This window comes from Phallusia mammillata, chromosome 2 (genome assembly GCF_965637545.1).
Source record: "Phallusia mammillata chromosome 2, kaPhaMamm4.hap1.1, whole genome shotgun sequence".
In the NCBI taxonomy this organism is placed as follows: domain Eukaryota; kingdom Metazoa; phylum Chordata; class Ascidiacea; order Phlebobranchia; family Ascidiidae; genus Phallusia; species Phallusia mammillata.
The window spans coordinates 31,717,625-31,733,415 of record NC_137253.1 but is presented as its reverse complement, the minus strand read 5'-3'; the positions used below and the strand labels follow the sequence as shown (position 1 = coordinate 31,733,415).

Here is a 15,791-nt window from a genome sequence, read left to right as displayed (position 1 = left end):
TAAGGATATAATCTCTGGTGTTAAATCCACTTGTAACAGTTTAACAGGTGTGATTTAAATGCCGCAAGTATTTATGGTACCATAGGTACGTTTGGTACCACAGAAACCCGCGGTACCGCATATATGTTTGGTACTAGCACTATGCTAGTATATTGGTAGCTTGTATTAAGGTTAAGGTTCTTTGGCTAAATGAAAAAAACAAACAATGACTTATTTATACTTTTTAGTTGATTATTTTTGTGGTTTCGGGATCAAAACACTGCTTCAAAAGTTCGTAAAAAAACAAGAATATTAATGTCTGACAAAACAATGTAATAAATAAACAACGCAATCCCAAAAATAAAGTTAAGTTTTTTATGTGATCGTCTTTTACATACGTTTTAAATGAAATAGGATCACCTTATGAAATGTCTTCTATTAGAAACCCTATTTTTGAATCTAATGGAGAGTAATTGACGCTCAAGACGACAATAGCGCCTAATCATCTTTTCCTTGAACTATATTTCGTAATGTTCAATGCAATTTAATGAACGTTTCCCATGTAGTACAGCTTGGACGGTAAACATCAAAATATCATTAGGTCCATTCCAATTTAACCACTTGCATATTTATGAGTTGACCGCATCAATTTAACGCAAAGTGGCTGACATTTATTAATTTATGAGTGCCACGTGTGTTTTGGAAAAAAAATTAAAAAATTTACCTTGCAGAAAATTGTTGAATGGTTTTGGTATTTTAGCAAAATCTAAAACTGGCTGCTTTTGGAAATGCCTAGAACATTTTTTATAAGAAGGGAAAGTTTACATGTAGTAAATTTCCAAAACAGAGAAACATTTTTTAGTTGTGTATGCAAATATTTAAATATTACGAAAAAACCTTCATTCAGTTTCCGATATAAGTTCTCGTGTTAACATTTGCCGTTTTATTGTGGCATTAAAATATTTGAAAACGGATAAAAACCAACTGCAAATCTGGGTTATAACAGTACAGTATATGGAACATGAATTTCGTTTATTGACCAACTGCTTTTCCACTATTCTGCTAAAAGCATTTTGATTGGGACGGTCTACTCTATTATACCAAAGGGTTAATGTCTTTCAATCTTTGAACTTGGGATATAAATACGCTTTATTGACCAGTTGTGACCTTCAATAATGTACGGGAACAAATTCAAACCAAGTCAATTAAATGGCTGATCTTGAGAAGCTTTCACAACTTATAGTGAGTCGGGTTTGCGTTGATCCAAAGACCGAAATCTACCCGCAAAGTGACCTCGGCTTATTGTTTTAAAGCAAAGAAATGTAAAAAATAAAAAGCATGGAATCCCACTGCGATCCTGCAAATGACAAGTGTTCAATTTGTGTGACAACAACAGACCAGCTATAACTTATATGAGATGTATGCAACAACCTGTGCTTTGTTTAGCATCGAAGTCTTGCAGCAAATACGTAAAAACGCATCGATATATTCGATTTTCACACGGAGTGCGGTAATGATTGAGTAATTATGGAACCCTGCCTTCAATGTCACCCAATTCGTACTCATTACATTAAATATTAATCACCCCCTATCTGTTTGTTCGTGACGGAAAAAATGGAAAATGTCACCACGCAAAGAAAGATATGACCCTTATGGTTTCCGTTTTAATACAGCAAATAAGTTTCGCCATGCCTGGTGCGTGATCCAAAATCGGCGATTACTCGTTCAAGTAAAGGTCGTATAAAGGTGATAGTAAACGTAAATGAAATATAAAATGAGCGGTAACTATAAAATGTTCAAGACAAGACTGACGAATAAATTTACGATTCGTGTATGTTTTAATTTGTGATACTGCAATGTCTTCTATAAATGTAAGCATTTTAATATTACAACTTCAGCTTTGAAGCCAGGAGTCACAACAGTATATGGGAAATCAAAGTCATAATTGCTTGAGGCTGGTAAAAGAGCCCGGTTCGCCTCTGCTTATGGGAAAATAAGAACATTACATTCACACATATGTATGTGCACGTCTTTACAGTGTTTTGTGTTCGTCAACTAAATGACGGTACTCTTTTTACTGTCTTAAAACCCGATTTAAACATAGTGGCCAGATCACTCCCAAAATAAGTTTACAGGATAATTACTAACTGTACCAGAGTTTCAAACTTAAATCTCCAAATACGAAAAGCGACTTATCAATTCTCAGATTGTACTTCCGTTAATACTACACAGGCTTTTTGTTCATTGGCAAATGTTTACGAAAAAATGACTCGATTTTGGACTTCACACTCAACCATCTTCCTGCTGTAATTTCACTTTGGTAAATTTCACTTTTAGGTCTATCTCGAGATTAATGTAAAACAAAAATCGGGCCTGGGGCATGACCTCAACCTAATTGTATGTGTAAAGAGGGCAAACGAACAAGCATCTCTTGAAAAGCTTTGAAACTCATTGAGATTGCTCTTCTTTCCTAGAAGAGAATTGAAAACAATTTGCATAATTTTAAGAAATAAATCTGATATTATTCCTGGCTAAACAAGTGTTTCGCTCGAGTGCTCACAACTCGCTCGTCAACCAGTCTTAAAAGTTTTTATCTCACACCGATGTTGCATTAGAATTTGACAAAATCATTTATTTGGTCGACACGGCATTGAAACACAATGTTTTATACAAATCAACACGTGGACAATGTTTTTTTTTGGGGGGGGGGCGATCACTGGATGGCGTAGTACTCCTCGGTGTCCTCTTTCACATTCTCGACCTGACCTTGACTCTTCTGAAAACAAAATATGCATTGTTACGACATCATCATGTAGCGTCGAGTTTGTGGAGCAAAAGTATTTCTAGCAATATTAGATGACGATTTAAATATTAGATCAATCAAAAAAAAAAACTATCAGCAAACTCACATTAGAATTGTAAGTCGACTTGAGATTTTTAGGCCGGATTTGAGGTTAAGTTTTTTGTTTGAAAAAAAACAAGCTTAACTCGTGCTGAGTTCACACTCATTTGTTTTGTAATTTTAGGATTTTTTGGGCCTACGTCGGGCCAAATTCGGGTTTAAATGAGTATAGGCTTGCTTACAGCTCAGACTTACTTGTAATACTTATGTATGGTATTTCTTTGGATTTCTGTCATATAGAAAGGCAGTCTTGTTGTTTGCGCTATTATGTTTCATCCTCGGACCTTTTTTTACGATCAAAGGACGCAATAATCCGTATCCGTATTCGTTTTGTAACAATTCAATCGTTTCCATTTAAATGTGGGTAACATCGATTAAGCCATGCACGAAGAGGCTGTTTATGACGGCGACGTGGCTACAAGTGGACTTGACGGCATTTTAGCTCGATAATAAAACGCTTTAACACAACAGCTTACAACAACGACAAGGCCATAGGTGCCGAGTAGGCGGTGGCGGGGTGGCGCCGCCACCTTGGGTTTTTAAAGCACGGTGGCGGCCACCGTGGATATTTTGGTTAGTTTGTAGCGGTTACATACGAAATATCGTCAAATCTGAAGAAAATTAGCAACAATTTTGCTTTAAAACAAACGTGCTGGCGATACAGACACAAAACGTGGCTTAAAACTGCAACCTGTTAGTGCTTTGTTTATGACGACAAAAACACAATTGTCTGCCAGTGAATGGGCCATTGTTGTGTACAATGCAAATGTGTTGTTATATAAGGTTAACTGAACGAAACAGTTTTTTAAACGTTGCTAAACCAATGATAAACGTTACAGCAACGTGTTGCATTTGCGAATTAAACGTTATTTCTATGAAACGTTTATTTGTCTTTGAATTTGAGTTCTTGTGGTTGCACGCTTTAGTGACGTCAAATAAAGTGACGTCATATTTTATGTCCGCCACCTTGCATTTTTGTAAAACTCGGCGCCTACGGACAAGGCAACCTCTCACAGAAAATTCTAACTCTATTTTTTTTTTGCATTTTTCTCTGACGTCATAGTTTGCGATGTTAATTGATTTGAAAAGAAGTTTTATGAGATTAAGTAGATTTTACACGATTAGAAAGATTGTGAACCACTTCGCAACTGGCCAAACGTTTCGGGCTCCGATTTTTTCGCGGGTATACACAGCATGCTCCCTAAACACACTATATTGTGAAAAACATTGACATGCACGCTCTGCCCACATTCGTTTTTGTCCAACATATTGATTTTTAAGTGACGATTAACTTCGTGAGCACTATTAGTGGCCTGTATAATTATTTCACGGTTAATATTTGATTTTATGCTCAACAGTTTTTCCCGTGCTTTGGCTATACGCGGACATTGCTTTCTAATTAGTCTATCTACTCCAAAACAATGTCACCTTTTCATTGTCGCCGCTTGTGATGTCATAGCGCTTAAAGATCGATGGATTGTAAGCAAATTGCCTTTTGATCACAGCTGGTATCATCAGCTTCTTCTTAATTATGGACGGAACATTCATTCGCTTTAAAATAGAAGGAACGTGATATCGCTTGATGATGGAGGGAACGTTGTAACGTTTGATGATCGACGGAACTCGAAATCTTTTCATATTTTGCCGACCCAAATCCCCCACCTGTTCCACGGCCTCATCCGCTCCAGTAGCTTGCTCATCCGATTCGTAAGATGAGGCGAGTCCGATTTCTATGTGCTTCAGCAACTGTGAAGTAATCGAATTAAATATTAAAAATGAAACATGCATTTTTGAAAACAAAAACAAATGCAGCAGGGGTCGGCAACCTTTTTTCTTCTGCGGACCGTTTTTGAAACTATAATTTTTATCGCGGACCGGCCTTCAAAAAACTACAAATATTTAGCAATGAAAACGCATCATTTAGTTTATTATCCCCGGGATACATGTGCAAATTGGCTTAGAGAATTTAACCTGAAACAATATACGGACCGGCGGTTGTCGACCAATGTACTGCAGTATATAGGCTTATAACTTTGTTGTGTCACAAGTATCCCTATTACAAGTATTACCATATATTTAAGTAGTGCTCAATCATTTTGAAACATTGCTAGTTTCAGTTTTATCCCTTTGTTTATAAATTATACCTTTATGAGGTTCTGATTCTACAGACGTAGAATTTGAAAAAAAAACTTGTCTCCCTATTTAACTGTTGAATGCCTTGAGAACATGTTTCAAAAACTTTATGAAAACATGGAATTTCCTATTGTGTATTATGTGCAACTCCGCAGCCAGTGGCGTAGCCAGGGAGGGACCAAAGGGGCCATGGCCCCTCCCAAATTTTCAAAGTTGTACATTGATAAACTTAAATTTACTGTAGTTTCTTCCCTCATCATTGTGGTTTTGTCTCTCAACTGTCAAAGGAATATATAAATTACCAAAAATGATATTTGTCACCAAGTTGTAGGCCGAAATACTTTTTTTATTTATTTATGCAGACATGGAATAAATCAATAAAGCGTTTGGCTGTCCCGTCCAACCAGAGTTTGGCAAGTCACGTTTTTGGTAAAAGCACGCCGAGCGTTAGCAAAAAGTTGGATAAGACATCAAATTATTTGGCCCCTCCCAAACCTTTTGGCTGCCTACGTCACTGTCCGCAGCCCTTGAGCTTAACGCTTGCTCGTCCGGGGGTCCGTGCACACTAAGTCAGCCACCACTGAGCTAAACATTAAGTCCAACTTATAAAGTAAAGTCAAACATGTGATAAAAGTTACTTGTAGCAGTCGCAATTTTAACGTGATTATTCCTACGTTGTCTAGTTCGCGTTTGAGTATAAATGAATTGTCGAATCGAGCTGATCGTCGTTGCACTTGTCCGTCATCCTGCCCTACTGCCTTCAGAAAGGCTTCCATTTCCGGGTACAAATAACCGTCAGAAATTATGTAAGTTCCTCGGCCTCCGTCTGAACTTGTCACCTAAAAAACAAAATATCTGCGCTTTAAATTTGCAAAAACATCGGCTGTATTTCTGTAATGTTTTAATACAGCAAAAGTTTTAGTAATTTAAATCAGTGGTCGGCAACCTTTCTTGCACTGCGGACCGTTTTTGAAACTAAAATTTTATCGCGGACCGGTCTTCAAAAAAACTACATATATTTAGCAATAAAAACGCCTAAATTAGTTTATCATCCCCGAAAAACATGGGCAAAAAGTTTAATAGCATTTAACCTGAAAACTTATACGGCCCGGTAACGTACTTCTCGCGGACCGGCGGTTGCCGACCACTGATTTAGATAATAGTTTCTTCGACAAGATTATTTAACGCCGTGTTCGAATTCCAAGTCTTAGCCTCAAATAAAGCATCTCACGAATGCAAAACTAGTTTTAAAAATACTTTGTGCTAATTAAATTTCAACGCCCGAAAAAGGCTGTGGGACTGCGGCCAATAAAGTCATGTGGATTGTGATGTAAACACGGAATCATACGATTTCTAAAACTCAAAGTTATTTTATTGAAATTGATGATTTATTTGCGCTCAAATGCAATTCCCTACAAAAGCATATATTTTTTCTATTGAGGAACATTGGGAAGTTTAATCAAATTTTCGTAACTTACCGTTTGGTCGTGACTTTCATCATATAAACCTAAAAAGCAATTTTAAATTTAAGTGGGTGAAAAACTTTAAATTTTTTGTGACACTATTTGGCCAGCATATGGTAGTATACAAATTTAAAGTGTATTTTTGTTGTAGAACGCAACTAAGAAATGCTTTTAGCAAATTTTGATTAAAGCTGAAATGCAATCGACTTTAAATTCAGTTGCCAGCAAGCCACTGCACTGTAAGTTCATATTATATAATTATTTTGATGCAGAAGTTAAATTTACATTTCATCATGTTTACTAGTTTGCCCGCATTTACCAGTTTATATTTCACGGGTTTTGCGCTAATTTCATTGATAGGAACTTTTATACACAGATTTCAAGACCACCTTAAACTCAATGATTTTCAAACACAAGCTTTTTTTAACTTACCTGAAGTAGGAGGGTCTCCGTTGGCAAATGAAATAGTCAGAATTAAACTGAGAACGAACACTTTTTGAGGTGACATCCTTTTAATGCAAAGCTAAAACTCTAATCTGCTTGTAAACAATTGTTTCTATGCAGCACAACTACCTTAAAGCAGAAAAACACGTAAAGTTTTCATCGATATAAATTATAATAATTTCAATCAACATCGATCTATATACTAATTATATTATTTTGCTACATGAGATATTTTCCTGAGTACATGCAAACGCCAGAATATGTCAGTACAGTGCTTTGATCGACCCCAATCCGGACATTTCAAGAATAATTTTTTGTTTAAAATTAATGTCAACATGTGCGTGCCTTCCGAAAACTCTTTCCCCCTAAGATAAACTTGCGTTGCGGTCACGATAAGTCGATATATTGTTGGATATACACGCCCAATATAACATTAAATTTACATAATGTTTGCCTATCGCCATTTCTTCTCATTTAAAATTCTTTATCTAACTGTAATACACGCCTTTACAACAAAGAGACAGAATACGCACTGTCCATGCACGTTGGCCAGCCAACTCAACGAAATGCGAGTAACAAGCATCAGGTTTTCCCTTTTATAGGCGGCAAATTAGCGGTGAGCGGAGGAAGCGGTCTTTAAGACGTAATCTTAATAATCGATCAAATTCTCAAAGTGCTGCCGACCTGACTTAATACATCACGTCGCGAGTCGTCAGTTGTCAAGAGGCTCCATGAACCATTCCACCTTTCTGCGACGCGGGAAATGGATCTGAGATGAATTATCTGCTGTTTGAAAACACTTCTTTATATTGATCACCTTTCTGCTGCGTCCCAAGGCACGACCATCGACCTCTCTGGTGTTTTCAAGCCCCTCATTTGGTGCGGAATTATTAATGCGACAATGTTCTCGGGTTGATTGCGATCCCGAGGGACCAACTACATAACCGACTGTTCACTTCATTATTCCCAAACTGCGCCAACTTTGGGGAAAAAATGGAATCCACGACCCGGAATTAGAGGTTGCTGACATCACGTTAATAAGCATTTGTGTTAAAATCCATTCCCCTTGAACGCACATAAAATAAAAGTTCCTATACCCACGACCAGTGTACTGGAACAGAACAAAAAGACGTTATTTTTATTCTGGCATTTCGTCCAAATAACATTGCAGAGTTGCTGAAAATCGTCGCTCCATAACAATAATTGAAAGGTTCAACGACATTCTTAGAGCGCTATACACGGACTTGGAGGATAATTTATTACCAGAGAACTCAGCTACATTGGTTTGAAGTTATCTGTTTAGTTTTAAATTATGAATGTTATGTGACGTAATAACCATCCGACATTGCTTATTGTGATGTTGCTTTTTTATTTGTTCGGTAAATAGTTGTAAATACCAGAAAATAAATACTGGTTTTATTCAAAGGTAAGGCGCCCTCGATTGTAAGCCGCACTTTACAACTGATAAATATGATTGTCTTCTAACACTTCTTTTGTTGCTATATAGTACAGCTATTTGTCAACAATTGTTAGAAAGGCAAATTATCGTACCCAGCAGAGAGTATTTTAACGCGCAAAGCCAAAATGTAAAATATTATTATTTACGCGAAATAAACAAAAAGTAGGTGTGGAAATAACATCGGTATGGCATTTTTAAGCGAGCCGCCCTCGTTTATGTAAGCTACACAAACTTTAGGGTAAAAAAAATTATAAGCCACGGCCTACAATCGAATAAATACGATAAATTAACTGTACAATACGTATAGCGTTATTTCGTTTCGTTCCTTTCTGCATGGTGTGCTTTAAATTGAACCATTACTTTCACGCATAATATTGATCACCGTAATAGGATCAAATTTAGGTAATAATTTATTGATTCATAATTTGCATATCTGCTTTAATTAACTTGTCATACACTTCCGTGAACTTAATCTTCAACTCGTGTCTTCAGTTATTTTGAGATCGTGTGTGACGTCACAATGCGTCATCAGCGACCTTTCCTATATTTCATAAGAATGGGCTTTAAAATAATTTACCCCAAATTGCAAACTTGCGGCTTCTGCTGGCCGCTTTGCTGTTGTTTTAGGTCGAACACCTTATATTCCGTCAAATATAAATTAACAAAACTAAATTTAAAAAATAAAAACTACTCGATGTCAGGTTTTCTTTTTAGTTATTCCACCAAAAAAATTAATGATTTTAAAAAACGAAAACTTGTTTTAAATTGGTTTTGAACTTTATATTACAAATGTTATTGATTAGTTTTTAAATTTAACTGGACATTTTTAATTTTTACCTAATATTTATCCGAATATTCGGAAATCCGGGGTTCGCTCATGATGTTTTTGTGACTAATGAAGCGTGGCGAATTAATTATTTTTTTATTTAAGAATGCTGAAACTTACGAAAGTTGTGTAGATTTTAATGAAATTAAAAGAATGAAACAAATATTGCACATGAAAAGTTGATTTTGCTGCAGGGCTTTTACATTGACCTTTTTGTTGTCAAAAATTTGTTGATTTTCAAATTATTAATTATTATAATATAACCCAAGGTCCCAACTCCCAAGCCATAAGGCCAAACGTTTTTTGATAACGTTGTGCAATTTCTGTTTTGGGGGCTTTTTGATATGTTGCTATTAACGTAGGCATTGATGTAAAAGTTGCCTAAACTTTAAATGGGAAACCTGTGGTCATCAACGCCTCGGGAATGCGTGTTTTGCAAAGTTCTACAAAGCCTTGAAAGCGACGAAAATTCGAAGGACACTAAAATACTGAAGTACAATGGAACTTTTGCGATTTTTAGTGACATAAAACCTGCAGCAGAACACCATTACCTTGTTGTACCAAGAAACCATATCTCTAACCCCAAAACTTTGCAAGGAAAAGAACATGCAAATTTTGTGCAAGAAATGTATGATTTTGCTTTGTCATATGTAACTGAGTTGGGTTTGGAAAAACAAGAAGTGCGATTTGGATTTCGTATGCCTCCATTTATCAGTGTTGAACACTTGCATTTGCATATTATCAGTCCTTTCTCGAACATGAGCTTTGTAAACTCAAATTTGTTTAAAGAAAACTCGTGGTATTTTCTTTCCCCTGAAACATTGATTAAAAAACTACAAACCTCGTGAAATTTAGTGATTTATTTTTGTAAATTAAGCCATATCATGCAATAAATGTCAACATGTATTAAATCTACTACTAATACTACTACTAATTCAAGCTTTGTAACACTTTGTTTAACACTTGGTATCTTTTGTGCTAATATGTTGTTTTTCAGTTCATTTTTTTGTTAGAAAACATAGCTAGTTTTTAATTAAATTATGCAATTATCTTTCTGGTGTATTCTGACTTGATACATTTCATGTACTATTTGTATTGTAGCAAATTATATTTTATCTCTTTTCAGTTTGCTTTTATTATTGTGGATTGTTTTGTTAAATATTTTAACCCTACTTTTTATCACTATTTTGCCAGCTGTACTGTATTATAATGCAGAGAAAACTTTGTATCTGTTTTGTGCGACAAACTATCTGTAAACAACAATGGACACGGAAGGTCAAAAAGACTATGAAGCTAACTGTGACTTTTGTGCAATAGTCAAAGAACTGAATAATCCATCAGAAGCCAATGAACATGAACATAAAAATGTTCGTGAAGTGTTAAGGTTTAATGAAACCCTGGCTGTAATAAAGGACCACAGACCTACAATCGAGCATCATTACCTTGTTATACCTCGCTGGCATGTTGGTAACCCTAAAACACTCTCAACAGATAATAACCATATTAATCTAATCCTTCAAATGCTTGACTTTGGTAAAGAATTTTTGGAGTCTTGTGGATGGTTTAGCAACGAAGAAGTTTCTATGAATGATGCGCGATTTGGGTTCCACTACCCACCTTTTATTAGTGAGGAACATTTGCACCTTCATGTTCTTTATCCTGCCTCAGAAATAACGTCAAGAAAATACAAAGAAGATTCGTGGTTCTTTGTAACTCCAGCACAACTAATTGAGACTATTAGAAAGAAAACTAAACAAGTGAAGGCGTGATTTCAGCATTATCATATTTGTATTTAAATATGCAAGTTTCATTATCTTTATTAACACACACATAACGTCTTTTAGGTATCATATGATGCATATTTTATATATCACTGTACAAATGTATAAATTTTAGCATGTATCAGTGTTTGTTGCAATTTTTCTTCATTTTAACTTTATCTTGGTTTATCGTGCACTGTACTATGCGTGTCTATTCAGTGTTATTTACCCTGATGAAGGCGACCTGTATAGGATGTCCAAATGTCGGTATGATATACAATTGCCAGAAGAGCTCTATAAATTTAATATTATGCCTGGCAGCAACAACTTATTTATTAAGTTTATCTTGTTTACTATCTATCCAAGAATATTTACCTCATAATACCTCATGCACTTATTCTCATTACAGACTTAAACATGTTAGTTAAAATCTGAACATAACAATGGCAACTGCTGAGTCCTCATATAGAACTGTTCCTGGGAAGAAACTTGACTCCTCTTCTGATGAGGAGGGGCAAATCAGTGATGATTCAAGCGATGGGTGCTCTGGTAAACGAATGCGTATTTCAGACAATTCATTCACATCTGTCGCCTCAAAAGCACCCAATCCTCCTTCGTCAAATGGAATAAGTCAGCCTGGAAGGCGAAAAGCTAAAAATATTTGGGGATCTGTATTAGCTGATCAATCGTCCAATGATATTTCAAACACTTTAGGAACTGTGGGGATGAAGCATTTCATGTCAAGGTAAGTTGTTCATCAAAATCATTGCAAAATAATACTACCTTAGATTCTAGAATACTACCTTAGTGGTTAAATCAGAATTTCTTGACTTTTCTTCTTTTTCACATTACTTTTGAAAATAAAAGACATTTTTTCATCCACCCATGTAATCTGATGTACTCTGCGACTTAGTTTGTACTACCCACCTAATTTATAAGATGCCCTGGTGTAAATCACTAAAAATATGACTTGTTGTGGAGGCAGTTTATTATGTTAAAACTCTCTTTTTATGACACACAAGATTTTTTCCATAGGAATTTTTGCATAAGTAAACATTTTTTATAGCCATTTTGTTTTTCATTTTTTGTAGCCATGTAGATGTCTGTAAATTCTAAGTTGATTTGTGAATTTCTGATTGCAGGGGACCTGAATCTTTTTCTTTGGAACTCGCATACAAAGATAGAAAAGAATTGGATCCCTCATGGAGCTCTGATGAAGAGGAACAAATTGATGTGAGTATATTTCAATGCTAATTGTGTGCATAGTAGGTCAGTCCTATTAAAAGCGTAATACAAAATCTAGCCTGCAGTGGGATTCGAACCCATGACATAATCTTGCAATAAGTTGATTGCTATCTTACAGTTATCTTTGTATTTTATTGCATTTTGAATAAAAATTATAGTATATCATTAGTTAAAAAACGATCTGGTTAATAGCTAGTTAAATTTAATCGGATTGTGCCAAATTGTTGCTATTAACCCATTCTCTATGTCACAGCAAGACTGGCTTGTAGTGATGGGACGGGTACCCGGTACTCGGTATCGAACGATTTCAGTGGTATCGATACTCGTACTCGGTATCGAAATTTTTTGTCTCAGTTTTCGATACCAACGTGCGAGTACCAAAGGCCGATTTACACCATAAGAATACAGGAAACTTTATGCCAATATTTGCTTCGGACAGCACAAAATTGGAAAAAAGTTCCGCCAGTTTACGTATATCTTTTTCGCTATCACGTGGAGATTACATTTTTCGGCATGTGTGTGTGCACGCCTGTACCCCGACCATGGCAGATAAATTAGCGAGTGATATACAACTAAGTACAACACTTTACTTAAGTACTCGGTATCGAAGGTATATACATGTGGTACTCGTACTCGGTATCGATACTCGCTCCAAAACCTGGTATCATCCCATCACTACTGGCTTGGAAGGTGTTAATCCTGAAGATCTTTGATCCAACATTCAATTTTATTACTCTTTATGGTTGCAGGAAAAAGAAGCAGAGGTGCCAATTGAACAAGAAATGGAGAATTATTTGATCGAGAGGCGACACATGCAAAAACATGAACACACTGTTGTCCAGCAGAATGAAGGGAAAAAACAAAACTTAAAGCGAAAAAGACAAAAGAAGAGAAAACCAGGACAAGTGCCAACTTATCAACCAGGGCAAAAAGTTACGTTAAATAAGAGATATGAGATTTCAGTGGGTGACTCTGAGGAAAAAGTAGCAGAGGAAATAGCATTCAGGTTTGTATTTTACCTATTTGGCTTGAAAAAAAACAAACATATATATTCAGAACATTGAGCTAGTTCTTGCTGACTAAAATTTGTTGAACTTTGGGCATCAATTCTTTGTCTAAGTATGTTTGTTGTAGACGACTACAAGAAAGAGTTGTTTTCACAAATGTGGGGTGTGACACATGTAATAAATACATTATTCACTGTAGCATGCTACATGTACATGGGTTTTAACATTTAGACCAATGCTATCATTGACTCAATCAAAGTTTTCTTAAAATTTAAAATGAATAGGAATAAAACATCATTTAAAAACAACAACATACTGACCACTACATTTGGTACAATTTTTAAATTTATGACTTATGTATAGTACATTTGAGAAAAATACCTTTTACTATCTCCATTTAAAAAAAAACTTTCCATGATTCATGTTTTTTTAGATTGTGGGAAAAAAAGAAAGACCTTATAAGAGCCCTTGTTTCAACTATCGGGAATAAAAAGTCGTTATTTTTGTTTGAGAAAACTGCTGCATTGGAATTGAATGGAGGTTTGATGACATTACAGGTAGGCAACATTCCTGTGTGTAATTCAATTGTATGGGAACGAGACAAACAAAAGTCAAACTTTAAAAATATTCTTGTTAATAATATGGGAAGTTATGACAGATTTGTCACAAAACAAGAAAATGCAGTAGATAAGATTTAACTGAAGCACATTTCATCAATTTTGTCAGTGTTTGCTATGAAGTGTGAAATTTTCCGTGTGTAAATTTAATTACCTTTTTTGTTAAACTATTAGGGCCACAGAAGGAGGACACCTGGTGGTACATTTTTACATTTAGTGAGAAGTGACAAAGATCTCGACCAGAGTGCGATAAATGTGAGTAAAAGTTGTAAAAGTTTTCTTGCAACAACATCAACTTGCATGAGCTTACATTTTATTTAAAAAAAACATTTTACAAAAAAAATGTGTTTTTTTAACAAAAAAGGAATTATACGAAACTCTAGGTTAACTGTGTCTAATCCAAAATACACAAACAGAAAGTATTTGAGGCGGAATCCTTACGCGAAAAGGAACAATGGCTTGCATCCAAACAAGTCAAAAAACAACAAACGAGACCACAGGATGTAGGGGAAACCCCACAAAACAGCCCCTCAATGAACACCGACCACTCGATGGCGCCCTGTACGTCCACCTCCGTCGGTGGTGGTGACGTCATGGATATGGGTGACGACAACGCACCACAGCATGATGTCATCGATGACGAATTGGCGGCTGTTGATGCGGTGGAGACGTTCGGATGAAAATTTTAATTTCAGGTTGAAATTTGAAGGCTTCTGTTTATACTTCCGGTTCAGGAGGCAACAGTGACGTGGATCCGGTTCCGGTTTATTCGAAACCGGTTCCTGTTCACTTGGATTCGGTTTCAGTTCCTCTGCTTGGTCCAATTTTGTGTCAGTATTCTTTTGCCAACTTAGTTCAACTTCCAAATATTCGGTGAAGTTACAACTTTCCCTGGAACGTTTGCAGTAAAATGGTTCAAACAACTTTATGTACTGAATATTCTTAACGACCGTTTAAAGTTCTTTTTTGATTGTAAACACAAAAAAGTTGTACATTTAATACAACAAACATCCCAAAATGGCAGGTAACATGTTTTTGGTGAGATATTCGTTGCAGATTCGTCCAAATAAAGTCGCAGTGTGAAGTGCGTAAGACTTTAAGGTAGGTTGGACGTATATGCTGATCACAGTGTTTTCATCAACATAAAATAAGACATGTCAGCAGCTGGATGAAAGAACTTTTTCTGGTAATGTTGCGTATGGACCAGAGTCGTCTGATTGACCATCAATGTGAATCGGCCCGGTTTCGGGTTTCAGTTTATAAAATCGATATTACCGTTTTTTGTCGTAATTTTACTTTGTACGAAGGAAGGTACTCGGGGTGTAGGTTACTTTGTTGCATACAACCGTTCATCCCGTAGAATTCTGTGTGAATTGTTGTTTTCGACAAACCAACTTCGTTACTTAAAAAAATATCGGTTTCGGGCAGGAAAAGCTTCGTTAAATATTCGTTAGAAAGTTTTGAATTTTAAATTATTGTATTTCACTAAGCTGTCATAGCCGCCCAACTTTGTTGAAGCCTTCACGAAACATGGTTGGGGTATTCCGGTATATTCGTATACATTCTATTATAGTTTTGTGCCGCTAGCGGGCGATAAAGGTATGGTTATTTAGGACAGTGGTTCTCAAACTTTTTTTTGTTGCGACGCCCCTGGAAAAGTTTTCTGGACTTGCGACGCACCAGCAAATAAAAGTTAATGAGGAAACTTATTATCAAAGTTGTGTTTATTGATACAACAACAAAAAGCCACGAAACAGAACTATTCTGCGACGCCCTTGGAAAATTGAAACGACGCACCAGGGCGTCGCGACGCACAGTTTGAGAACTACTGATTTAGGATATTGGCTTTTGTCATTTTTGAGTGTGATCGATTAACAACTTTCCTGTTTAATTTGCATTGAAAAAAAAAACTATGCTGGTGATTAGTTCAAAAGCTTTGTTTTTTATGTTAGCCGC

The 15,791-nt window shown here is 36.0% G+C and overlaps 3 protein-coding genes across 5 annotated transcripts; 2 read left to right on the top strand and 1 right to left on the bottom strand.

The window, feature by feature from the left end:
- Positions 1–2,585: 2,585 nt before the first annotated feature.
- Positions 2,586–7,047, bottom strand: LOC145215179 (uncharacterized). Of its 3 annotated transcripts, XM_080083833.1 has the most exons (6): positions 6,910–7,047; positions 6,493–6,521; positions 5,653–5,853; positions 4,544–4,627; positions 4,310–4,432; positions 2,586–2,755 (listed from the first exon to the last, which is right to left on the bottom strand). In XM_080083833.1, the coding sequence occupies exons 1-6, from the start codon at positions 6,983–6,985 to the stop codon at positions 2,693–2,695; spliced, it is 576 nt and encodes a 191-aa protein (XP_079939959.1). In that variant the 5' UTR covers positions 6,986–7,047; the 3' UTR covers positions 2,586–2,692. The 3 variants fall into 3 exon arrangements, with proteins under 3 accessions (XP_079939959.1, XP_079939957.1, XP_079939958.1); XM_080083831.1 differs by having other exon boundaries at positions 4,310–4,627; XM_080083832.1 differs by having other exon boundaries at positions 4,310–4,627; positions 5,689–5,853.
- Positions 7,048–10,055: 3,008 nt separating this feature from the next.
- On the top strand, positions 10,056–11,376 carry LOC145213529 (adenosine 5'-monophosphoramidase HINT3-like). The gene has a single exon (XM_080081842.1). It carries the CDS (start codon positions 10,469–10,471, stop codon positions 10,973–10,975), a length of 507 nt encoding a protein of 168 aa, XP_079937968.1. The 5' UTR covers positions 10,056–10,468; the 3' UTR covers positions 10,976–11,376.
- LOC145213528 (phosphorylated adapter RNA export protein-like) lies at positions 11,360–14,922 on the top strand. The gene is made up of 6 exons (XM_080081841.1): positions 11,360–11,711; positions 12,109–12,199; positions 12,961–13,217; positions 13,652–13,775; positions 14,010–14,090; positions 14,252–14,922. Exons 1-6 carry the CDS (start codon positions 11,410–11,412, stop codon positions 14,513–14,515), a joined length of 1,119 nt encoding a protein of 372 aa, XP_079937967.1. The 5' UTR covers positions 11,360–11,409; the 3' UTR covers positions 14,516–14,922.
- The last annotated feature ends 869 nt before the right edge of the window (positions 14,923–15,791 follow it).